The sequence below is a fragment of the Coturnix japonica genome, chromosome 8 (genome assembly GCF_054131305.1).
Source record: "Coturnix japonica strain WE chromosome 8, WE-NBRP24, whole genome shotgun sequence".
NCBI lineage: Eukaryota > Metazoa > Chordata > Aves > Galliformes > Phasianidae > Coturnix > Coturnix japonica.
The window spans coordinates 5,661,158-5,685,984 of record NC_140670.1 but is presented as its reverse complement, the minus strand read 5'-3'; the positions used below and the strand labels follow the sequence as shown (position 1 = coordinate 5,685,984).

General features: G+C 38.0%; 1 protein-coding gene across 3 annotated transcripts in view; it reads left to right on the top strand.

Moving 5' to 3' along the window:
• Window positions 1-24,827, top strand: part of OGDHL (oxoglutarate dehydrogenase L) — a 43,839-nt gene that overhangs the window by 10,310 nt on the left and 8,702 nt on the right. For all 3 annotated transcript variants that reach the window (XM_015866064.3, XM_015866063.3, XM_015866065.2), the window contains exons 4-17: window positions 2,055-2,157; window positions 4,460-4,575; window positions 5,385-5,539; window positions 7,892-8,038; window positions 8,567-8,657; window positions 9,783-9,962; window positions 10,378-10,506; window positions 10,920-11,099; window positions 11,370-11,522; window positions 12,898-13,000; window positions 13,560-13,688; window positions 15,873-16,023; window positions 18,436-18,563; window positions 22,905-23,083. In XM_015866064.3, the coding sequence (XP_015721550.2) occupies window positions 2,055-2,157; window positions 4,460-4,575; window positions 5,385-5,539; window positions 7,892-8,038; window positions 8,567-8,657; window positions 9,783-9,962; window positions 10,378-10,506; window positions 10,920-11,099; window positions 11,370-11,522; window positions 12,898-13,000; window positions 13,560-13,688; window positions 15,873-16,023; window positions 18,436-18,563; window positions 22,905-23,083 (1,944 nt within the window). The remainder of the gene's footprint in view (window positions 1-2,054; window positions 2,158-4,459; window positions 4,576-5,384; window positions 5,540-7,891; window positions 8,039-8,566; window positions 8,658-9,782; window positions 9,963-10,377; window positions 10,507-10,919; window positions 11,100-11,369; window positions 11,523-12,897; window positions 13,001-13,559; window positions 13,689-15,872; window positions 16,024-18,435; window positions 18,564-22,904; window positions 23,084-24,827) is intronic.

Here is a 24,827-nt window from a genome sequence, read left to right as displayed (position 1 = left end):
AATACAATATTTAATTATTTGTTAGAGACATTGACAACGATCAGTCATTTCTGTTTGCCAGTTTCACCTAGCTTTGTTCAGTAAAGCAAGATGCATGAAATTGATTGTGCTAAGGGGTGTCTATCAGGGGACAATCTACAAGCCATACTTACATGATATGCTGTCCTCAGCAGTAACTGGTAGGTTATTTAGGAGGTCTTTTGTACAAACTCTTAGTGTGAAAATGTCTCATGATCTCAACAGGATCAGGATTTAGCCCTTAACGTTACCTTTAATAACTGGGAGTCACTTGCATGAATCCTTTTGACTTGAGGAGATGTGTATATTTTCCAGATTAAAGAATTATGTGATTCGGTAGAAGACAGATTTGCTAAGCTTGGAAATGGAGCACTTAGAGACTGTTTTATCTCGTCTGATCAATCTGAAAGATCTACCTTTCTTGCTTTCTTGCTTGTTTGCATGTGTTTGCTCATGTGTGCTCACTCTCTTTTTTCATGTTTGCTTGTAATTTTGTGCTCGCTCATCCTTTACTCTCTCCTTCACTCTTACCCTCTCTATCTCTTGTGAAAACTGGGCACAATGGATGTTGAGTACTGTGTTTTAGTTAAAGACCAAACTGCTTCTGGCATGTAATATGGCACAGCGCTTTACGGATTTGCTCTTATGGGTTTTGGCATTCTTACTAATAATCTTCCAGCTAATACTGCAGAGCAGATGTAGCTTTGGGAGGTGAATTCTTTCCTGTTGATGACGCTGGAGACAGAATTGTTTGCTTAGTTCCACTCAGATAGACTTTGTGCTGCTGTAAACAATGAAGTGGCACAGATGTTGCCGTGGGCATCATTTTGCCTGTCAGAGCTTTATTACTCGTGATTCATGGGATGCAAAGAGTCTCAGAGGCCAGACTGAATTTGCAGGGCTGGTGGATCTAAAAAAGATGCCTTATTTCTGTTTGTTTGCTTACGAGTGGAATGGATTTTGTTGTGAAATCTTCGGCAAATACAGAAGGTATTTAGTATACAGAATACGCTTTTGTAAGTCGCTTCTTATAGATGAGCCACACTTCCATCCCTCTCTATTACACTGTGATGTAAATTATTAACATTGCTGTTTATTAATATAAAGAAACAATTAAGATGTTAGCGGTGTGAATTAAATTCTACTCCTGTGATCTGAATATCTCCCCGGAAAGTAGTAAGGAGAAAGTAGTCATATATTCATCAATTAAAAGCTTTTAATGAGATAATATGACGTAGGAGTCTCCTGCATAACAGAGGTAGTGTGAAAAAAAACTGAAGCACTTGTGTGTGTCTCTAATGAATTAATTAGTTCTTTCTTCTATAGTATTGTTGTGTGTTAACATAAGGCACTAATCTATAGCAACTTATGGTGTATGTTGACAGCAGCAATCGTGATAACTGAAAGCTGACTAAACTCCGCACTTCTTGGGTGTTCTTTAGTATCTTCAGTATCATTCACATCATAGACTGAATTCCCCAGGTTTCTCAAATGAGAGTAGAGATCGCTCTGTGATGTGAAGCAGGGCTCATGGACGCTGATCTTTTCACTCCTGATATAAATTTGTTTTTCATCAATCCACTTTTTAAGGTCAGTAATACCATATTTTGGTATTCTGCTTCTTGTGAAAAGAAGATTCAGGCAAAAATACAAAATAACTGCAATAGAAAATGATATAAATTATTTTCTGAACTTTATCTGGGGGTTCAGATTTTACCATCCATATCAGTTTTTTTTATTTAGACTTCCGTGTAATTCTACTTCAAGTTTTAAGCCAAACAAAACAAACCCCGCATTTTATTGTGTATTCAGCAGTTACTAACAGGGATAATATACTTATCTAGAGATATTAATGATGCCTAATACTTGTTCTATAGGGGCAAATTTAGCAAATCTGACTCTCTCTTGACTTTGCAGTGTTTGATTGTTTTGACTTCATGGCTTATCTACGAGCTTTGGAGAGGTAGCAGTGACTTATTCCCTTTGTCTGACTTTAATTAGCGTGATTTTGTTTTTCTGTCACTTTCTGTTTTCAGATCCGTGGCCATCATGTGGCTCAGCTCGATCCTCTTGGGATTCTGGATGCAGACCTGGATTCGTTTGTTCCATCTGACTTAATCACTACAATCGATAAACTCGGTGAGTACACAGCGTACCTTGTTACTTGCAATGGTTACTTGTCTTCTTTTATCTCCTTAGGCTGAGGTGATTGAATAAGACATTTCAGGAAAGCTTGTAACTTTTTTTGCTTGATGGTATCACAAAATAGTTACATATTTGAGTCTCTGTAAGGAGATTCAAACTTCACAAAGATAAAATTTCTATGCTGAGGTCACTGCTAAGGTTGCTGTGAGTTCACTTTCTGGTGGGTAATGGTTACAAACATAAAGTAAAATAAAGATATACATTCTTACAATTTTTAACACTGGAATTTATTACTAATCAAGTGTCAGACCAAGTTTCTGGTGACCTAAATCACTGCTGTGCCTTTGTGCTTGACTCCTTTTTTTCATCCCGATTAAGCTTCAGATGGCCCCAGACAAAACAAGCAATAAGCAGAATGGTGGATAGGGGAACGTGGAAGCGATTTCATACCTAAGTTGGATTCTAGCCTCTGGTGTTTATCCTTTCTTGAACACTTGAAGAAGCAAAGTCTGAAATTATCAGAAGAAAGCACGGGAATTACAGAATTCATGAATTGAATGTATTCACACAATGATTATTTGCTGGAAGAATATAATAAGCAGGTATCTCCTTTTGCAAGGGTTTTAAAGGATGAGGGTTTCTGCTTGTTAAGAGGGTATGACTTTAGGAAGTAGTACCGACTGGTTTCTTTATTCCTGCTGTACTTGAGTAGGAATTTCCATGACTAGGTTAGAAATGATCTTAATGTTGTCTGCCGCAGGAATCCTTGAGTGTTTCAGGCAGAAGAGCGTAAGAACAGCCTCAGATAGTACAGAAGGTGTTCTAATGTTTTATTTTCGTCTGCATTTTCCTTGTCCCAACTTTGTGGTAGGAAGTTTCTTCTGGGAGTTGCTTTTAAAATGCACATTCTGGAATTACACCGAGGAACTCTTCAATTTTACTAAGGTTATGGCTCTTTAAATATGAAGTGATGCTTGTAAATATGCAGTGCTGCAGTAGAAAGCACAGGTGTTGTATGTGTGCCTGTGAATGTTCTGTGTCTTTTTATGACTAAGGATGAAGAGTCAATGGAGTCTGGCAGACAGCAAAGGAAAAGAATATAGAATGGTAGCACTACTTTGTTTCCAGAGAAACTGTTTACCTCCCTCCCCCCACCTTTTTTTTTGGTGTTATGAAAAAGCAAAATTAGGCTTTACAATATATTGTATTAATTTTAAATACAATTACTGAAAGTGCTGGATAATAAGAGTCTTGCAGCACAGTCCTTTGGCCCGTTTCTAGCTCTAAATACTAACTTCTGTGGTTATTTAATCTTTAATTGCCTTTCTTTCTTTTATAATATAAAAATTAACAGAGAACACAACACTGTTACATGAGGATTTGGAAGTTGTGTGATGGCTTTTAGATCAGCATTCACGCGGATGCCTGCAACTTTTCCAGATTAAAAATAAAGATTTGAAGATTGTATGTATTTTTTCATTAACAAGACAAGTTTAAACATTGCCTCACAGAGTCTTTAACTTGCACTGATGCCAGTCTTGTCTGTGCTGTATTTTGGCCTTTGAAACTGCATGATGGTTAAATATTTTCTTTGATTGTATTCTCATCCATGGATTTTGTATAGCTCTAAATCAAGATGAGATATGTTTGAACACCACTTTGTTTTAGAGGGATAATCTGCTTTATAAATTGCTTTGGAAATAGTGCTGCACAGGTCATTTCAGTGTTCTATGAAACTAACTTCCCCATGAAAAGGCTGGGGAAGAAGTACCTTGATAATTCTACCTGAGTGTTTTGGTAGAGTTGCACTGAGTGTGTTCTGCTATTATAGTTATTAGTATAGGATAAATCAATCTGGTAGGCATTTAACCAACTGGTTAACTGCTTCTGTCTGTGAAAGCTCCTTCTTTTTGGTTTGTTTTTTGTTGATGCTGTTGTTTTTTCCCCACAAGGAAGAGATCCTAATCATGACAATTAGTCATTTCACTTAACAGTGAAGTACAAAATACAGCACGGTGCATCAATGAGTCAATGACAGTGTTTACATGATAAAATTAAAGAGTGTTTAAGAAAGAATGGTTTGTAACTCCCAATCAAACTGTAACTATTTAATGAACACATTTCTTTAAAATACAGAGTGAAGTGCATTATCACAAGGAATGCCTTCAAAATATTCACATTTTCAATTCTTAATCTTTCTCAGTATTTATTAAACTTCAGCTTCTGGTTGTTTGAAAAACAATTCTGATTTCCTTTTTGCCTTACACTTTGCGAATTGATAATGCACATGTTTTAGGGTTTTACGGCTTGCATGAATCAGATTTGGACAAAGTCTTCCAACTACCTACAACCACCTTCATAGGAGGAAATGAGAACAGTCTTTCTTTACGAGAGATCATCAGACGGCTGGAGGTCAGTATGACATCTTTGATTTGTGACTTGTTTTCTTCCCTGCAGAAATGAACTTTTTCCAATTGTAAGTCATAGAGAACTTAGCTGTCATTTATTAATACAGCATGTGTGGAATTCAGATGGCAGAAAAAATATCGCCTGTACTGTTTATACTGATGGTAGCTCCATTAGTTTCATCTAAAATATGTAGATGAAGGATAAGTATTAAAAAGGAACACACAGAATACTAATTCAGGCTATAGTTTTGCAAAAAAGAACTTAGATGGATTGAAACAAACAGAACCTTTATAACTTGTGTTTATTTGCTATCACAGATAAAGCACTTGCAAACAATACTTAGGATGTGCAGGGATTTCTCTTGGCGTCCTATCTTCAGTGAGACTTTCATCTGAATAAAAAATAGGAGGGTTGGGTGCCAAACTGATGAAAGCTCAGCTGTAGTTTGTAGATGGTGATGATCGTTGCTTCTATCCCCAGTCATCTTCTTTGAGTTTTGTTTTCTGACCAATAATACAGCTATGCCATGTGAAGCCATCAAATTGCCCTACTTGGAAAATCTAAAGGAGAATCTTTGAGTACAAAACTATTAAGTGTTATTTTGTAGAGAAAGCTTTCAAGTTAATGAGGCAAAAACTGCATTCAATAAAATCATTTATTTGCCCATAGGATTAGTGTGAGGAGAATCTAGGGGAAGAGGGGAGAAGACAAGGCTTTCATAAGTGTAAGAAAGCATAATTTTTAAGTTCTACTTGTTTTTTCATGTCCCATGAATTCCTAAAGCCTCCCGTATTGGTGTTTTTATACCCTAGAATACTTACTGCCAACACATTGGCTTGGAATTTATGTTCATCAATGATGTGGAGCAGTGCCAATGGATCCGGCAGAAGTTTGAGACACCAGGTGTTATGAAGTTTACAAATGAGGAAAAAAGGACTTTGTTGGCACGGCTGGTGCGCTCAATGAGGTATGCTGGGGTGGTGCTGGGAAGCTGTTCTGTGACTGCTGGCATGCACTGACACACGATGATGTTGGGCTCAGTAAACGTGGGATAGAGGCCAGGAGTTGAAATGAAACCTGGAATGCAAGCATAATGCAAGTTAACCTGGCTATGTTATCAAAGGAGAGCATGCAGTGTTAGGTTTATCAGGGTCTGTGTAGTCATTTTAACGTTCTGTTTTCTTCAATGGGGAGTGATGATCTTTAACAGACACGCAGATGTGAGTGGCAAATGTGGCGGTGTTTGCATTACCTGCTGGAAAAATACCAGGGAAAAATGTCTCAGCAGATTAGTGATACCCATGTCAGAACATTCATAGCCTGTTTCCAATATCAGGTGTCATAATAAAGTCCATTTGACCTCTAAGGATTCTATAACAACAACTTTGGGTGCTGATATTCTGCCATGCATGTATCTTTCTGGTAGCACATGCTCAAATGAAATCACAGTAACTGTGAATTCAGAGAGAATTTTTATATGAGCGGAATGTTGACATGAGTTTGTTTGGCTCAATGGGATACTAACAGTCTATCTGGAAAGTTGTGTCAAGATGGGACCAGATTTGAAGGGCATAATGTTATTTCAAGTCCAGTTTTTGCCCTCTGCCTTTTGAGGTGCACTGAAATGTGCTGGACTGATGCATGACCTGGCAGCAAGAGTTTTGTTCTCTGCAGTATATGAAAGCATGTCTGGAAGCAGCTCGTTGATTACTCCCATTGTGACTGTTTGTATAGAAATGTTTTATTTCCAGAGTCTGAATTAGATTATCTTCCCAGGCATGATATATATGTTAGCTGGTATGTTTCGAAACACATTGCATATCCCTTGATAAACACAAAAATTTTGCAGTATTTAAAGGCAAGTTTTTGGTTAAGTTTCTCTGTTCAAAGACGTAAAAACAAAGCGTCCATTGGAAGATAGTTTGCCAGGCATTTTCTTTGCCAGTTTTGTAACAGGATTGTCCAGTTAAAAGTTAAACAGAAATAAGTCACTGGTCAAGTGAATACTGTACTTGCCTAAGGTTGTTTATCAAGCTCTCAGTCTAAATAATCTCCATTTCTCCAGAAGCAAAAAAATTTCGCTGTTATTCCTGTTTGTTTGAACTATGGATGAGTCTGCAGTTTCTGGTGGCATGAAGCAGCCAAATGTTCATCTTTTACCAAATTAATTTTCTGATGTAAATGGAAGAAAAAGGTTCTACTTAATTTTCTATCCAGCTACCTCTAGCATGTGAGTTTTGTCTGAAAATAGACATGAAAAAAGGAAATCTGGTTTTGTGAACAACTGATTGTGCTTTTGAGAAGAGTTTGTAAAGAGACTTCATAAAGCGATATCAGTTTGCTTAGGGATGCTGTTATTAAAATCGTTCCTTCCAAGTGCATGCTTCAGGTACTTGAAACTGCATTTTAAAGCAGGATTTTTCTCGTTCTTTGTGATGAATACATGTAGTATTCCTCAGAATTATGGCATCATGTTTTAGCTGAGGTATTCAGTGTTTACCTAAGGAGAGTCTCTTCATTTCTCTTCTCAGTTTCATTTTGAAGATGTAGATGTCAGTGTTTTAAGTGAGGAATAATCCATGTCTTAATGGATTATGGCAGTGTTGTAAGCCCAGACATTGCAAAGATGATTTTATACAGTTATTTTAATGAAGATATATTCTCTCTGCATTTTTTATCTCCACGCTTGACAACATATGACTCTTTCAGTATTTGCTGAAAGGTCCTTTTTAACCACTTGCACTGCCTCTGGTCCAAATGCATTAAAGAATGAAAAGAATTGCCAAGGATTGATGTCTTTATCCAGATGCAGTTGGGCCAGAAATTCCAGTATCTTTGCTCTTGGCAAGTTACCAGCCATTACATCAGGCAGTTTGTGGAGCTCTGCTATTGAAATAGGCATGCTTTCTGCTGCTATTTGCTTTGGGCATTTAACTGTTATCTCCAGAAAATCCAGATTCTCTATCTTCTTCAATCCATAGAGTAGACTTCTTTTCTAGGAAGGATTATACATGGAAAAAGGCAGCGTTTAACTTGAGTTTTGAGCAAGGTGGAGACTCTTCTGCCTATCCCTATTGTTTCAAAATCAGGGTAAATACTTCTCAAATTGATGAGGAAGAAGACTTAATTCTGTCTTGTCTTCCTCTCTCTATCCCTTTCCCCAAAGTGTGACTAAGCCTATAAGCATGTGTTCATAGGTGTTTTAAAACAAAGTGATGTAATTTTATTTGCTAAATGATTTTAACAAAAAGTGTTTGCTACATTTTTGTAATACAAATACTGTTTCTTGTTTTTGTCTTATTTTTTTCCTTTGCTGAAGATTTGAGGACTTCCTTGCTCGCAAGTGGTCTTCCGAGAAGAGATTTGGTTTGGAAGGATGTGAAGTAATGATTCCTGCACTTAAGACAATCATTGATAAATCCAGTGAAATGGGAATTGAATACGTCATCATGGGGATGCCTCATAGGTATTGCCAACAGAAACTCCCCAGTGAATGGATTTAGTCTTAATGCAGGCTTTGAGCAGATGAATTTTATTAATAAAGTTGATGTTAGGGAAGCTGTGTAAGCAGGAGGTTGTTATAGTGAGCAGTGGCTATGCAGAAATGTAACAGACGTGTCAGTGAGAGCTACAGACTTCACAGGTGAACTTTCGCACTGAAAGCAAGTGTGGCAGCAGCTGGGATATTTATCCCATTGAGACTAGAACTGAGAAAGTAGGGCAAGGTAGACATACTTTTGCTGTCTATTAATTAAGAATTAATATTGTTAAAACTGCTAGATAACTGCAAAATTCGTTGCTAATAGTTGGATAAGTAGATGTTCAAAGCATTAGAAATGCACTGGAGATGGATAGAATGTTTTCAAGCTCAGTAGTTTAAAGTGAACTTCTGAACTGCAAATTTCTGACAGAGATGTCTTACAGTTTTAAATGTTTTATGCTCTTGACTGTTCAATTAGCATTTTTGTGACATAATTATTGTTTGTTTTCTTAGAGGTAGGCTGAATGTATTGGCTAATGTCATCCGAAAAGAGCTGGAACAGATCTTCTGTCAGTTTGATCCCAAACTTGAAGCAGCTGATGAGGTAAGGAGCTTCTTCAGTAGAGATATATAGAGAGATAAACATTCAAGGTAGTTTTCAGATGCTTTTGGACACAGAATCATAGAATTGCTCAGGTTGGAAAAGACCTTAAAGATCATTGACTCCAACCACAACCTAACCTGTCATAGTTGTTGTAATAGCATTATCAGCTGCTGAAATGCACTCTTTTTCTCTTGTACAAGGGCTGTCACTTGATAAAATTTATTAATAAATTTGAAGACCGTACTGTGCCTTTAACATACAGAAGGTGTCTTAGTTACAGAGCCTTTAAAAAATGAGTGAACTACACCAGCAGAGGTGATCCACTGTCACAACTGCTGAATTGCACCCTCTACTGCTTCCACCATTTGGTCTCTATTAAATGTTCAGCAAGTGTTAGTGGGCACTTTTTTTTATTCCACATGGAGGAATAAAATTCTAGACCTTTGCTTCTAACACACTTCCGTGTCAGATGCTGCTTTGTGAGACTGCTCATCTGCTGCCATTTGTTGTGCAGCAGCAAAATTGGATGGAATATTCATGGAATTTTCAACCATTGTACTGCCATACAACCAACATCCACCTCTGACATCATGAGCCAACATGTAAAATAAGAGGCATTACTTTTGGAGTGGCCCTTGTGTGTATGAAATGAGAATCAATACTTTATAGGTATCTGTGGTGGTTTCACACTGGCAGCTAGCTAAGTTCCATGATCGCTCTCTGACTTCTCCACTCAGCAGAGCAAGAGGGGAAAATGCAATGAAGCAAAAGCTCCTGGGTTGAGATAAGGGCAGGGAGATTACTCACCAATCACCATCACAAGGAAAACCAGACTCGTCATAGGGAGATCAATGTAACTTATTGCCAAGTACCAACAGACTTGAGCAGTGAGGAGTAAAGGCAAGCTAAACACATTTTCCAGTTGATCCATCCTGTTTGGCCTCCCCCACACACACAGCACAGGGGTTGGGGTCCGTGTTCAGTCCATAAAATGGTAGCGCATACTGATACTAAATTAGCTTGATCCGTTTCTTAGAATGAAGCCCAATTTTTAGATGTAGTTTGTATGTAGATGCAGTTTGTATGTACAGCGTTCCTGAGCTTTGACTACATCTTGCACATTAGGGATCTGGAGATGTAAAGTATCATCTGGGAATGTATCATGAGAGGATTAACAGAACAACAAACAAGAAAATCACTCTATCCCTGATGGCTAACCCTTCCCACTTGGAAGCAGTCGATCCTGTTGTGCAGGGGAAGACAAAGGCTGAACAATTTTATCGAGGGGATACCGCAGGGAAAAAGGTAAAGGTTGTTTAATGTTATAGTAATTCTCAGTAGTAGGCTATAAAGTATTTTTAATAAAAATGACTTCCAGTTTTGTATTGCAGTCTTCCTTTCTGCCCCCTTCCCAGAAGGGATACACGGTAACCCAGATAAAGGTCTAACTAGATAAAGTTTTCAACATGGTCCCTTAAGGGTAACATCAGAAAGCAGTCTTAAAACCATTTCATTTGAGAACTGAACAAGGGCAGCAGAATGCTGTCAAGTCTGTGGTTTATTGTAAAAATACAATGCAGGATGCTGTTATAACTTATTATAAAAATACGGTTCTATTTCATAAGCACTACGGAAACACAGAGCAGAGAAATCCTGCTGAGAATTGGAGTTTTACTTTCTAATATATGTGTGGTTTTGTGCGTACAATCCTCCATCTTAGGTTATGTCCATACTGTTACATGGGGATGCTGCCTTTGCAGGACAAGGTGTGGTTTATGAGACGTTTCATCTTAGTGACCTTCCGTCTTACACAACAAATGGGACTATTCATGTTGTTGTCAACAACCAGGTAATAAATAGAACATTTTCTAATCAGTTTGTATACTGAGTGTTGCATTATTATTATTATTATTATTATTATTATTATTATTATTATTATTATTATTATTATTATTATTATTATTATTATTATTATTATTTTGCTAGTGTATTTATTTATTCTTGTTTATTAGCTTGTTGTCCTGTGTGCTCTGTTCATTAGAATGGCTAGAATGTTCCTGAAAACAATTGCAGTATGTAGTAACTGACTGGATAACTCTTCATCACCTTGCTTCTTCAGGGCAAAAAGCTCATATAGATAGCCAAAATGAAAAGCTAAGACTACTGTTGCATAAGTGATTGTCAGAAGAAAACCAAAGTATTCAAAGCAAAGTAGAGGGTGACACCTACATCATTGTAATGGAAGTTCCTGGATTTTTTTAGATTGGCTTCACCACAGACCCCCGTATGGCACGTTCGTCTCCATATCCTACTGATGTTGCTCGTGTGGTCAATGCTCCCATTTTTCATGTGAATGCTGATGACCCCGAAGCAGTGATGTATGTGTGCAGTGTAGCTGCAGAATGGCGAAACACATTCAACAAGGATGTGGTTGTTGACTTAGTAAGTCTTGGTTTTCATAACATTTCTTTCTGTGTAGTATGTATAATTCTCTTAAGTATTCTGTGGCCTAGAAGACCCATTCAAGAAACATAGTTTGATTTGAATGACTTTCAGCCTCTTCTTTTTAAAAACAAAACAACAAAAAACCCATCTGCAATAATCGCTAAACATTTTTATACCAAATGCTTCTGTTACTCTGTAAAACTATGAAATTGAAGAATGTCATTTTACATCTTTCTTCACCAATGGAAACATTCTTTCCTTTTGTAGGTTTGTTACCGTCGTAGAGGGCACAATGAAATGGATGAACCAATGTTCACCCAGCCCCTAATGTACAAGCAGATTCACAAGCAGGTGCCAGTGCTGAAAAAATATGCTGACAAACTGATCGCTGATGGGACTGTAACACTGCAGGAATTTGAGGTACAGTGTATCAGTAGAGTTAAAAGGAACTTACAGAACTGTTAGCAGGAAGACACAGCTGTTAGTGCATGTTGTCTGCTTACAAACCTTTCTTTCATTACTATGATTGAGCCTTCACCCTTTAACACTTTCTGATCCAGTTCAGTTTGCATTTTTATGTAAAATACCAAAGTTTAAAGCTCATTGCCACAGAGGTGCAACTTCTGTCATTTGTGTTACTTTAACCCTGGCTTTATGATCTTATTAGGACCAAACTTTACATAAATGTATGTGTGTATTCCTATAACAAAGAAATGGAAAGTACTGTGAAATAATTAATACATATAATAGGAGAAAAAAAAATTGAATCCAAGATTAGTAGAAGGTGGGTGATATGCATTATCACCTGCTGGAGATGTTGGAAATAACAGCAATTTTTCATCTCCAAACCAGCAGTAAGATGGTGTTGGAGTGCTCAGAGGTATAACTTGTAGCTTCGTGTTCATCACCAAATGGCAGTTATAATCAGTCAGCAATAAAATAAAATAAAATAAAAACAACGATTTCCTTGCAGTTACTCAGATATTCAGATACTTAGGTTCAGACAGAGATAACTTGAAATGTTCCAGAAGGATGAAATGTAGGTTCTGATGCTCCTATTGAGCTAATTAAGTCTTCGCTTTGATCTTTTTTGAAAGGGAGTCCATAGAGTGCAGATGAAACAAAGGATCTTTTGAGAAGCTGGTACTGAAGTTGAACTAAAAATCATTCTGTTATTCATAAGAATGCTTACAGTTTATGCAGAACTAGGTATCTTTAATAGCTCTAAGAGTGGACCACTGCTGGCATGGACTTCAACTGGTTTCAGGATCCTGATTGGGTATTTTGCTGTGCAGACTAAGGTCTGCATTGCTGTTGATACTTCCAAGATGCAGTAGTTCAATCACTTGGATGTGGTTTTGAATTGAAATGTGGGTATTGTAGAGCAGTTTATTCTCCCTCAGAGTACAGTTCTCTATCCGTTACCAGTGATGAGTGTGACTCACAGATTCTTAACTAGAATGAGGCTGCTTTCTAGGTGGTTCTTTTCTAGTCTTTAGTAGTATCTGTGGACTGAAGTAAGATCTGGATAATGCTGATCTGGATTATATTCAGTTCTGTATTTAAGAGTACTGCTTGTCACGTTGTCTCTCAGTCCTCTCCTCTGTCCAATAAACTAATCAATTTATTCAGAGTTATGTGGATAGGCATTTTTCTAGAAGACAGTTTTGTCCTAGATAAAATGAAATGGTTTCCATAATTTTAAGTAAGTTTTGTTCTGAAGTTAAATGACTGCATGGTAGGTGTCATCTGTAAGATGCAAGGATGTTTTAAAAAGAACATTCTTGTTTTACAGGAAGAAATTGCAAAGTATGATAGAATATGTGAAGAAGCGTATACTAGATCTAAGGATAATAAGATTCTACACATTAAACACTGGCTTGATTCACCTTGGCCTGGTAAGGACTGCCCTTTTATATAACCGGCTGTTAATATGATTATGCTTCTGTTTTGAATCCTAAGTCTGGAACTCTTGTTTTATGTTTTATCAGCCAGTATTTCTTTAAAATAAACCTTTGTTTTGCCCACGTTAACAGTAACTGAAACATTCTGCCAGATCAACTTGAAAGAAGGTGCTTTCTTAAAGAGAAATGTGCAAAGTAAGATCTGACTCTTAAAAATCCATCTTCGGTTCGCAAGGAGGAGAAGAAATATGTCTCATCCTCTTTTTTTGAAGTGATTTAAGTGCTGTGGGTGTTTTATTGTCTACCTATGCCCACGCAGTTGGACCTCTTTCACAAGAAGTGGAAATAGAAATAAAGCAGATCATTTTGTGCCTTCAAGATTAAGTATTGTTGTCATGCAGAAAATGGGAATACAGTTGTCTGCTTTTGAAAGAACAGGTTTAGGCTGTTACTTAGAATATCTGTTAATTGCTGAGAGTTGATGAATAAATTGTATAAAGTAAAGAAATCTCTTAATCAATCCCTGAACAACTCACTAGATCTTTACTTCCAGGATTCTTTAATGTGGATGGAGAACCCAAGAGCATGTCCTGTCCTCCTACTGGCATTTCAGAAGACCTGCTGACTCACATTGGCAATGTAGCTAGTTCAGTGCCAGTCAAAGACTTCAAAATACACGCAGGTCAGATGGAATCTTGTTTCTTCTAGCGGCTGTATTTCTTGCTCAGATTTTGTTTTTCTGCAAATGAATTGCTATTGGGTGTTTTCCAAAGAGGAAAATGTGACTTGTATTTCACCTCTTTTACCCTGGGGGGAAAGGAGAATGTGACAGTGAAGGTTAGAATCATAGAATTGCTCAGGTTGGAAAATACATTCCAGATGATCAAGTCCAACCAAAACCTAAGCATACTATCATAACTCTAACAACCCTTTGCTAAATCATGTCCCCAACCACCACATCGAAACGGTTTTGAAACACAGGTTCTCACTGCTTGTTCTTTCAGTGTCACATTGCTTCTGTTTGCTAACTGCTTAAAATAGATTTTTCTTTGAGGGAGTTTAAACTCTTCGTAACATGCAGTTAATAATCCTTCAATTTGTCAAGTCCTTTTGAAGAAATGCTGCCTCTGTGCAGTATATTGGTGAGACTTAATGGGAAGTAAGGCATCCATCTCAGAAAGCACCATTTATGTTTATACAAATGCTAAAAGCAGTGTTAATTTGAGGTTCACTTAAGACACTTTTCTTGTAGGTAGGTAGTTTTCTGCTCAGAAATACATCTTGATCTTTTCAGGCCTGGCAACACTGCTGCTATGAAATGAGAATAATTTTAGTGCAGCTGAATGAACTCGGTGTGGGCAAATTCAGACAGTTTTCTTTTCAACTTAGCATTCAGTGTTGATAGCATAAATCTACCTTCTTCTTACAAAGTCTTAACTCTTGGTCTGAAGGGACTCAGTTCTGAATTTAGCATCTATTGTAGTAAAAAGCTAAATGTGCCTGTCACACCGGGGAACTCCTGGCGTTGTGTCAAACTTTTGAGTAAGTTCTGCTTCCTAGTCAGATTGGAGTCTAGCAGTTCTACAGGGAGCAAAGACACGTTCTTTCCCTGGTGGAACATGGAACTGCTTTGCTGGGGGATCTTTTTTCTTTTATTGACTAAGGAATGTACTTAGGATGAAAAGAAAGAGCTATTTTTTGTTGTTGTTGTTTTGTTTTCTGGGAAAAATCTCCAGATTCTCTTTAATCTCCAGAATCACCCATTGAGGATTAAAGTAATGAAACATGGTTACAAATAATGATAATAGGGCATTCCTAGTTATCAACTGCAGGCTTATTGAGCAGATACAGCTAAAGCTGAACTTTAAAACTCTTCTACAGATTTGCATGCTGTGTTGGTGATGCTGTAATTTTAAACTATATTCAGCCAGTAAAATTTAATATGAAAAATTCTAACTAGAAAGGCAGCCTCTCCTTATTAACTTGACCTTGACAGCAAGTATTATTTGCCATTATAATTATTCCATGTGGGCAAATAATTCTCTAACTTTGGTCTTCTAGATTCTTTTAAACAGCTTAAAAGGCCACAAGAGAAAAGAAATGGGAAGAGCACCCTCAAAGTGCTTTGACCTTCAACTAGAAAAAATATCTCCTGGTCTTTCTGGAAAAAGTGAAAGCTGATTTAGTTTTCTTGAGTGTTCTGTTGTATACTCTGTGGAAGAGACAATTTTCAAGATTTCTTAATTTAAATAGAGACAGATTCTAAGGGAGTAGTTTTACGTGTGTTTTTGTAAAAATTGGGAAAGCAACAAAGGAAAGAACAGGAAAATAGCAAATGGAATAGCTTGCTAAACACATCAGTGCAAATAAAATAGTGTTAAGTTAATGCCAAGAAAAAATGAGAGTGAGAAAGACAAAAGAACCCAGTAGATGACATTTTCAGTCTTACACAAAACAGTCCTTGGTGGTAGATATGTGAAAATAAATGTTTAATAAGTATCCGACCATGAGTCATTCTAATTGTTATCAGTAACTTCTGGTAGCCAATCTTATTTTCTTCTGATAGAGCAAGGCATGAACAAACCTTTGCTTAGGAAACAAGTTATTTTACTTTGCTAGCGATTCAGACCTAGAATAACTAATATGGTCTACAAAGTTAATGTCATTTTAATTTCACTACAGCTCTTCTGCATTTCATGAAGATAGTGGATCAGCAACTAAGACTAAAGGCAGCAATCTTTGAGTTGTCCTGATGGGTTCTCCTCTTCCAGCGCACTGTAGCCAGTGGGGAAAATAGTGTATGTAATATGTGAATGTCAAATATCTCTGAAGTAGATGGACTGGTTTCTGATCTTTATTCTAATAGGACTCTCCCGGATTTTGAAAGCCCGCTCGGAAATGACCAAGAACAGAGTTGTTGACTGGGCCCTGGCGGAATACATGGCTTTTGGTTCTTTTCTGAAAGAAGGGATTCATGTCCGTTTGAGCGGACAAGATGTAGAGAGGGGTACGTTTAGGTGAGTACTGAGATGACTGTTAAAAGCTGTCCCATACTTAAGAAACTTGTTAGCAATTTTTAAACAAAATGGTCTTTGGAGGGAAGAGGGAAGCTGAGGCTTTTCAATATCAGTCTTAATGTCATAGATTCTAGCAGTTATCTCCTGTGTCTGTAAATGGAGTATTTTAAAGAGTAGTATTTAACGAATAAATGTTTTTAGATATTCTCTTCCTTATCTGACTGAAAAGCAGAAATTTTTTTTGTCTGCTTTTCAAGTAAAAATTCTGCTACAATCCACCTGATTGCAGAAAAGTAAGAGAAGGGCGTTTGTTGCTACAAATACTTAAGTCTTGAAATACCTTTCTAGTGGTGGCTTCTTGAAATTCCACTGTCCTGTGAACAAATATCTTGCCAGTTGGTAAGGTTCTTCTAAATGAAACCAGATCCTTTGTACTGAGGCTCTTATAGACTGTGGTGCATGAATGAATAGTAAATCTCATCGCTTGATAAAATATATACAGTTCTGCTGCTTTACCTGCCTCTCCACGGAGTAAAATCTTAATGATGTATTTAATTGAACCCTTCGATGCGAACCCTGTTGCTGGGAGTGAGTCAACTAACAGCTTCACTAAGTTTAATTGTGAATGCTTGCGGGGAAAAAAAAATCTTGGCACCTGACTTCTGTCACGCAGTGCAGTGTTCTGTTTCTGTGTTGAGCTTCATTTGGTATCCAGTAACTGGACTTCTTTTTTTTTCCCCACTCACATTCTAATGGCAGTGTGACAAAATCCTTCAGACAAGGCAACAAAACAAAGCTGAAAACCTGGAGATTCTCCTCTTTCATCCTCCCTGATTTCAATACCAGGGTCTTATAAATGGCAAGCACCTCCTAGGGGAGGAATGCATGTTTATTGTTCAGCAAGCTAACTACCTAAATCTGGTGAGTGCTTAGTTAAGTCTAACATACACCTATAGACTTGTCTTAAGGAGGTTGATTCTTTGTATTCCCAGTTCTCCAGCTGGTGGAAGAGGATTTTCCAGACCTACTGCCTAGACTTTCTCAGCGCTTGAGATGACAATAGTTTGTTGCGCTCACAGAAATACAGAGAGAACACAAAACAAATGTTACAAATAAAAGCTATTTTGACTGACAAAGACTACCTGAAAATTAGTGTCCTACCTGGATTTTATTCTTCAGCCTTTAAAACAGAATTAAAAATGAATTAATGTAATGAGACTTGATTCTGTACCTCTCTGATGTTAGCAACCTGACAACTTTGTTACAACAGCAAAATGTGACTTGCATGTCTGTACACAAGGGCTGCTCTGAAAGTAATGCCTCCTACTTTATTATATTGGCCCATAATGTCAGAGGCAAATGTTGGTGGTAGGACAGTAGGGGTTGAACCTTTCCACCAGCATTCCATTACAATTTATTGCTGTGCCTTACAAAAAGGCATCTGACATTGAGTGTGTATGAAGCAAACATGTGGAACTGAATTCCTGTGTGGAAAAAATGGCACCCATTCACACTTGTTAATGCTTGCTGAATGTTTTAGAGACCAAACAGTGGATGAGAGCACCTTTCTACCTCTCTCTCTGTGTTAATCTTCAGAGGCTCTGCCTTTTGCTAGTTTTATTTTGTTGACTTCTAGGTAGATTTCAGAGCTCTTCTGCTAGCATTCATTATAGCAAAGGGAAGCACAAGAGTATTCAGTCTTCAGTTCTGTATTGGCAGCTATACAACACACAGTAGTTGTTACTAGTATAATAACTGTCCTTCTGTTAGCAGTCATAAAGCTGGACATATTGGTGTGATTCACTCAGTTAGTCTGCTCAGAGAGTTAATGGATTGCAGTAATTACTTCAGTCATCTCTGTTTTGATAGCGCTCCTTGGTGCCCCATTCTAATGCTGATTAATGGTGTTCCGGAGAACTGTAAATGGTGTGAATGGAAATAGCAAGAAAGAAGATGAAACTGTTTCAAGTGTTGGTGCGCAGATTAGATTAGGTTTGTGTTGGGTTTTTTTTTTTTGTGAGAAAGGTAAAGATTGTCCTAAGGAAAAGATTAATGACATTTTCCGCAAAGGAGAGAAAAATGTTCAAGTAATATTTTTCCCTTTTGATTTCTGTCAGTCTAAAACATTGCATAACGACCCCCCGCCTCCACTGCATTGCCCTCCTGTTCTGCTTGTGATGATGTATTTTGAATTTCCTTGAATGACGGATAACAGACTCGATTAGTCAGTGAAAGTCTGTATGCAGTAACTGTATTTAGACAAGTTTTCAACCAAACTAGTGTGTTATCAAAACCAGAGATAACTGTCGCATGCGTACTTTCTAGAATGTGGATTTGAAAGTTTATCTTTGAAAATAGCACTGTTAAAACCAGAAGTGTTCTCAGCTAACAGATTTCAACAACTCTTTGCAGCCATCGCCATCACGTGCTTCATGATCAAGAAGTTGACAAAAGAACGTGTGTTCCCATGAACCACCTCTGGGAGCAGCAGGCCCCCTATACTGTGTGCAACAGCTCCCTTTCCGAATATGGAGTCTTAGGTACGTCTTGGGGTAACTGTCTGAGACTTGCTTATGTTTAAATAGGTCTCAAGATGTAGGAATTGATGACTGCTAATTTTTTTTCCCCCCCCCAGATTTAGCTGTAAAGCAGTTAAGCTTCTTGGTCTACCAAATTTTGCGTTGCTGCTTGAGATTTCCAACCTTCAAAACAAATAAATGGCTCTCTCTGCTAGTGACATTTAAAAACAAACTTTGCTTTCAATGTATTTCAGTGTTACTGCATCCATGCAAAAATCTAGCCTAGCCTCATCTAAAGTGCTCTATTGAATATGCTGTACTGAGAAAACAAATCCTCGTTACAGGTGGCATTAATCATAGTGGAGTATGGTGCTGGTACTGGGCAGACATTTTAATTAGTGAATGGATGACCTCCTTCTGGCATGAGAAGGGTGGCAAGAGGAATGTGAAGTGCAGGAGAAGTGTTAATTTTATTATGTTATTATGTTATTGTTCCTATAGATAAATAATGAAATACAATTTCATACCCATTTCATAATTAGTATGAATGGAGAAGATGAAACGTTGTAAAGATGGTAATTCATAACTGCTTCCTTCAGGGTTCCAGAAATATTCAACCACATAATTATTTTTGCATATGCTCCGTGTTACCTGTTGCTAATAATATTAGAATTAACACGGTTTAAAACTGTAGGGTTGCAGCATGGGCTGACAAAGTGACATCTTAAGGTATTTTTCTTAGCTCCTATGCAGAATTGGCATGAGGAGAACTTTGTATCTCTTTGAACTAGTGTATATTATTTACATTTAAACTAAATGGGAGAATGAAAGAAAGGATATGTACAAAGATAAGAATTTAGCACAGATAGAAAGTGAAAATTTAATTTCAGGTTTCTTTTTTCCATGTGGTTGTTTCCAGTTTCCTATTGTTTCTCATATTTTTGGCCAGGGGTTCCTTAATTTGAGTGTGTATACAGTGCTTTTGCAGCTATTATGGGTAAGTGGTTTGAGATAATGTATACGAATTTGAAAGTGACAGACGTCTAAATACAATTGAATTGTCATTTTGTTCCAAAAACTGCCTCTCTATTGATTGCTCTGGGAAGTGTTGATATGATATGAAGGTTCTTATTGCAAGAAAATAAAAACAGAATTTGTGTTTATTTTTTACACCGAGGACAGGAGCGTACTATTTCTGTGCAATTCTGCTTCAGGAGATGTAATAACGGTTCCTGATATTTTTAATTGCTAAGAATTTTAAATCCCTCATGTATGAGATCTTCTCTAACAGTAAAGGGCATTAAATTGGCAGAAACAGCTGAAAAGAGGTTATTATTTGACTAAATCTGTTCTGTTTCTGGGTTGAAATGAGTTGATAATTAAGTTTGTGCTCCCTTGCTAACTTTTATCCAGCCTTCTTGGATATGTTTGTATTTGTGTATTGTGTCTGTACAGGGATAGCATGAGATATACAGTCAGTGTGTGAACATAGCTCCTAACTAGAAGAGACCTTGGAATTGTTATCTGTGTAGCTGCTGTCATCATGGTTTTAGTATCTGGAGGGGTGAGTGAGTGCTTGCAGTTCAAGGAGTCGATTCTTTATGGGTAGTAAAACAAGAAGGGAAAAAAATAACAATACTATTTTTCACGTCTTGTTATTTCTGCTGTGTAAGAAGGGTGTTACAGAGAAATAGTTTGCAGTCAGATGTTCTAAAGTATTTGGAGGAGGATGCAAAGCAAGAAAAGCACTAAGATTTTAATTTGTGACCGTGTAAACATGTCGTACCTCAGAGGCATTTTGGGATTTCCTTTTGTTTCTGTGAATTAAAGCTAAGTGGAAATTGACCTAATGGATTGAACAGCTCAGCATGATAAAACTGCAGATTATTTCCTTGGAAGATGGGTAAGCCAAGAGCTGGCAGCTGTTCAGAGCTGTGAGCTTTGCACCAAGTTATTGTTGAGCTGGTTAGGAACTCCTGGAGTGTAACCACTCCATTAGAAATAGTACTCTAACAAGATAGTTTCCTCTTAGCATACAAAGGCAGTCTTGTTATAGCTCAAACAATTGCTTATGTTTAGTATACGGGAAGCAATGAAGTGTTTATATTGAGGCATATTGTTTTTAAAATAGAAGACTAAGGTATTGTTTAAAATGTTTTCTTTGCAATACACTGGTAGGATGGAATGTGTAATGTTACTACTCATTCAAAACAACACTGTTTTTTGTTAGGACTAACAGATATTGCTGTCTGTCAGAAACTGGGTTGGGAAATAGGACAGCAATCAAGGAACAGGTTCTCAGCAGCACCTACATGGAGCTCTAAGGCAGAAGTCTTTCATTCTATAGAGTTAGCAACCAGATAGGTATTAACTTAAATTTGTCCAGGGCTATGCTCATGTTTTGAGAGTCTAATGTGCCTATATTAGTCCTTGTGCTTGGACTCTGCAGTAAGTGTAGCACATACTTGTCTTTGTAACTTCTCTCACGCTGCCATTTTATCTCTGCATTAACAAGCCATCTATGGCTGTTAGTTAATATTCGTGCCTTGAATCCTTTTGCAATCATACTGAGTTAAGCTGCGGCCTTACTTACGTCAGCTGGAAAAACTACAGTTCTTATGACTATGATGCAAAGTGCTAGGGGGAAAAACAGCGTATAATGCTGTGTAAGCTGCCACTTTGCTTGAAACCACCTCTTTCTCTGCCAGAGTGACAAAAACAGTAAGGGAGCACAGCAGGAACTGGCCTAATAGAAACAAGCATTTCTGCTATTCTTGTCATCTAGGGACTGTAATGAACTTCAGCAATTAAAACGTTAGTTTTGCAACCTTAGTCAAGTGCTGTATATTCTTCTTTTGTGTCTTCCTCTCTGTTCAGAAGATTACCAAACTATTGTGTTGGGTCTTGGTCCCCTGTGCCCTGATATGCTCCCAGCCCTAAGGGGCTGCTGGGAGTTAAGGAGCTGGCTGGGGGCTCTCCACCACATTTTGGGTAGTGCAGATTCTTTAGCTATTCTTCTTTGAAAGCTGCATCCTGAACCTGATTCCCATGGCACTAGGTTTCCTCTTAGCTTCTGCCTGTTCTCTGGGTGTCTAATTATATAAGAATTAATCCTTCACAATTACAAAGTTTGCATAGAAATGTGAAGAAATGTTCAGTTCTGGGCTCTGCAGACACAACAGTACAAGTCACTGCAGCAGTGATCTTAGAAATCACCTGGTAGAGGTTATTAGCACACAATGAGCAACCAGATAGGTAGTGAGAAATGGCATTTTTTTTTTCCATATAGAATTTTAGGGGTGATTTCACTTTGTGAAACAGAATTGTGTGTGTGCTTTGACCCAGTTTCACATTCACTTATAACTCTATTCTTTTCTGAAAGCACTGCGTTATTACTGATAACTTGAAGTCAGGACTTCAGGTTTTTCTTCTCTACAAGTCTAGATTACACCATTCTTACAGAGAGCAGCATATGCACAAATAAGCCTTGAACATATTGCATATTTTTTCAACCATGTCGCCCAATCAGTAGAAATGGTCTCTTAATGCTTGCGTAAAATTAGAATGGGATTCTATCCTACCTAGGGAAATCTGTTTTTCAGATACCTTTGGGAATGTGCGTTGAAGGAGTTGTGTAGATTTTTTGTTTTAATGTTTGCTTTGTGCCGAAAACAATAGATTGACACAAATGAGGAGAACAGAGATATAAAGTATTTTGTATGAGTAAGGCCATTCAAGCGGTTAGGCCGAAGGAATGGTCAGCAAAAGCCATGCAATGTCTTAGAGATGTTAAAGCTCAAAGACAGTCTGGCGAACTTCTCAGTCTTTTGGCCTCATAATGTACCCGTTTCTTTTTGGTGAGAACATGAGCATATGCTGGTGTCATGGATGGACTGTTCAGAGTTCACTCCTGAAGCTAAGTGACTCAAAGATTTCATGCCACTGAGATGATAAACAAAATGCCGGGCTGGAATCACTGAGGAGTATGCTATGAAGACTCTGTAAGTCCAGTATGTTAGAACTTCCAAGAATACACAATCTCATTTGGAGCTCTGGTTGCTATTTCTCTTGTGCAGTTAGTTTATCCTATCACTGTCCATCTACTAACCTTTCAGGAAAGTTTGCACACTGACCATGACTGAAGAACCTGGCCCCCAGACAGAAGTTAAGCTAAAGCAACTTCAGCCTCGTGCATAGATTACCAGTGTCAAAATGTCATGTAAAATGTTGGAAGGATGTTCTTGTAGTTAGTGTTAAGAGAGGAACTTGTTTATTAGTTATTAGTTTTGCTGGGTTTTTTTTAAGTCTTTCTTTTCTTATCAGGTGTTCCTTTTCTAACTCTCCTGCTTATCTGGTTCTTAGGTTTTGAACTTGGCTTCGCTATGGCAAGTCCGAATGCCCTGGTGTGCTGGGAGGCCCAGTTTGGTGACTTCCACAACACGGCGCAGTGTATAATAGACCAGTTCATCAGCTCAGGGCAGGCTAAGTGGGTTCGTCACAATGGGATTGTTCTGCTCTTGCCACATGGCATGGAAGGAATGGTAAGGGACTCTGACTCTGATAGTTTCACAATGATGGTCAACTAAACTCCACCACACCCTCAAGTCCCATCCTCAAAGGAAGAGCAGGAGGGGAAGAAATAATGATGAAATAATGATTTAAAACAAAAAAAGCTTATGGTTTGAGATAATGGTAATTTAATTGAAGGAAGAAGGAAGAGAAAAATAAGCAGAGGCCATGTAGAAAGAAAGCAATTGTTCTCTACCTCACATTAGCAAGCAGTGCTTTGTCACATCTTTGTCACATCCAGGGCATCAGAGATAGTTCGAGAGGACAGATGTTTTCATAATGAGAGCCCCCTTTCCCAGTTTTTTTGGCTGAGTGTGATGTCCTATGGTGTGGAATGTTCCCTTTTTTTAGTTTTGGTCAGCTGCTCTGGCCATTTCCCTTCCTCTCTTCTTGTCCGCCCCAAGCCTACTGGCCTTAAGGGATTTGGATGGAATTTTGGTGCAAAGCCAGCACTACTCAGCAGCAGCCAAAATAGTCGTATCCCAATATCAATACTGTTCTAACCACAGGTATGGAGCACGGCACTGTATGGGCTACTGTGAGGAAGAATAACTCCATCCCAACTCCATTACTCTGTAAAACCCACCACTGTTGTGGGGATTCTGTGGTGATATTGAGGTGGAGCAGGGGAAGATGCTATTTATCTGTTGGACTGCTTCATTGCTACAAAGATTAATTTGGATAGATGTGACACTGAGAACTAGAGGAAATAGGGATATATTTCTGATTGCTTAGCCTGGTGTTCTGTGTTGTGGTGTGTACCATGTTATACGGAAAAATTAATCTGTTAATGGATAGCAGCACATGAATACTAAGAAAAATTGTCTGGTTTTGCTGTGCATTCCCTCTCTCTCCCTAAGAAAATACCTCTTTAGAAAGCTGGATTCTTAGTGTGCAGTAAAAAAATGTGTGTCTAGCAGCACTTAGTTTTATTTTGCATGAAGCATGTCTCTCTTCTGGAAAGGAAAATGTTTCTGAGAGCAGCTGACTCCCTTCTTTGGTGGCTAGCAGTGGGGAATGTGCCGTGTCTTAGAGGGAAAGATCATAGGCTCTAGGTATAATGTACACAAAGTTCTTATCAGCGGTAGACTTGTTTTTCAAATGTTGAAATTATTTTTCAAGGTTATAAATGCACCATGAGAAGCTAGGGTAGCGTTCTTCTCAAATATATTGACATGTGTGAATTGAAGCATGTATATTTCTGGTTTTCTATTAAGAACAGCATCATATGCCACAGCAGCAGTTTCTGTCAGTAAAAATACTCTGGATCCTTTCACTACTAACTGCTTCGTTTCCATTCTCACAAACAATTTAGTTTTATTTCAGTTCAGTTATAATCCCATCCTCAAATGCTGGGTTGCATTCATATGCTATGAATGGCTTTTCATCCCCATGCGTGTGTATGAAATGAAAGGTCTCGTGCATTTCACAAGAGATTTGATAAATATGTATCTTTTTTTCTTTTTAATATGAATCAGGAGGGACAGCCTGAATGTGCCCTCAGCAGGGAAGTATGGTCCTCTGCAGAGAAGCACTCAGCTGAGAGGAGTTGCTTCTCTGCTATTTACAGTACATTAGTCTTTCTTTTCCCATAACCACTTGGCAGCTAAGACTTGCCCAGCACTTCTGAAACATGCTTATTTTGCTGCTAGTGTCAGGTACTTTTAGAATATTTAAGAATCCCACCAGGCTGTTGGAATCTGTTGCCTTCTCAAA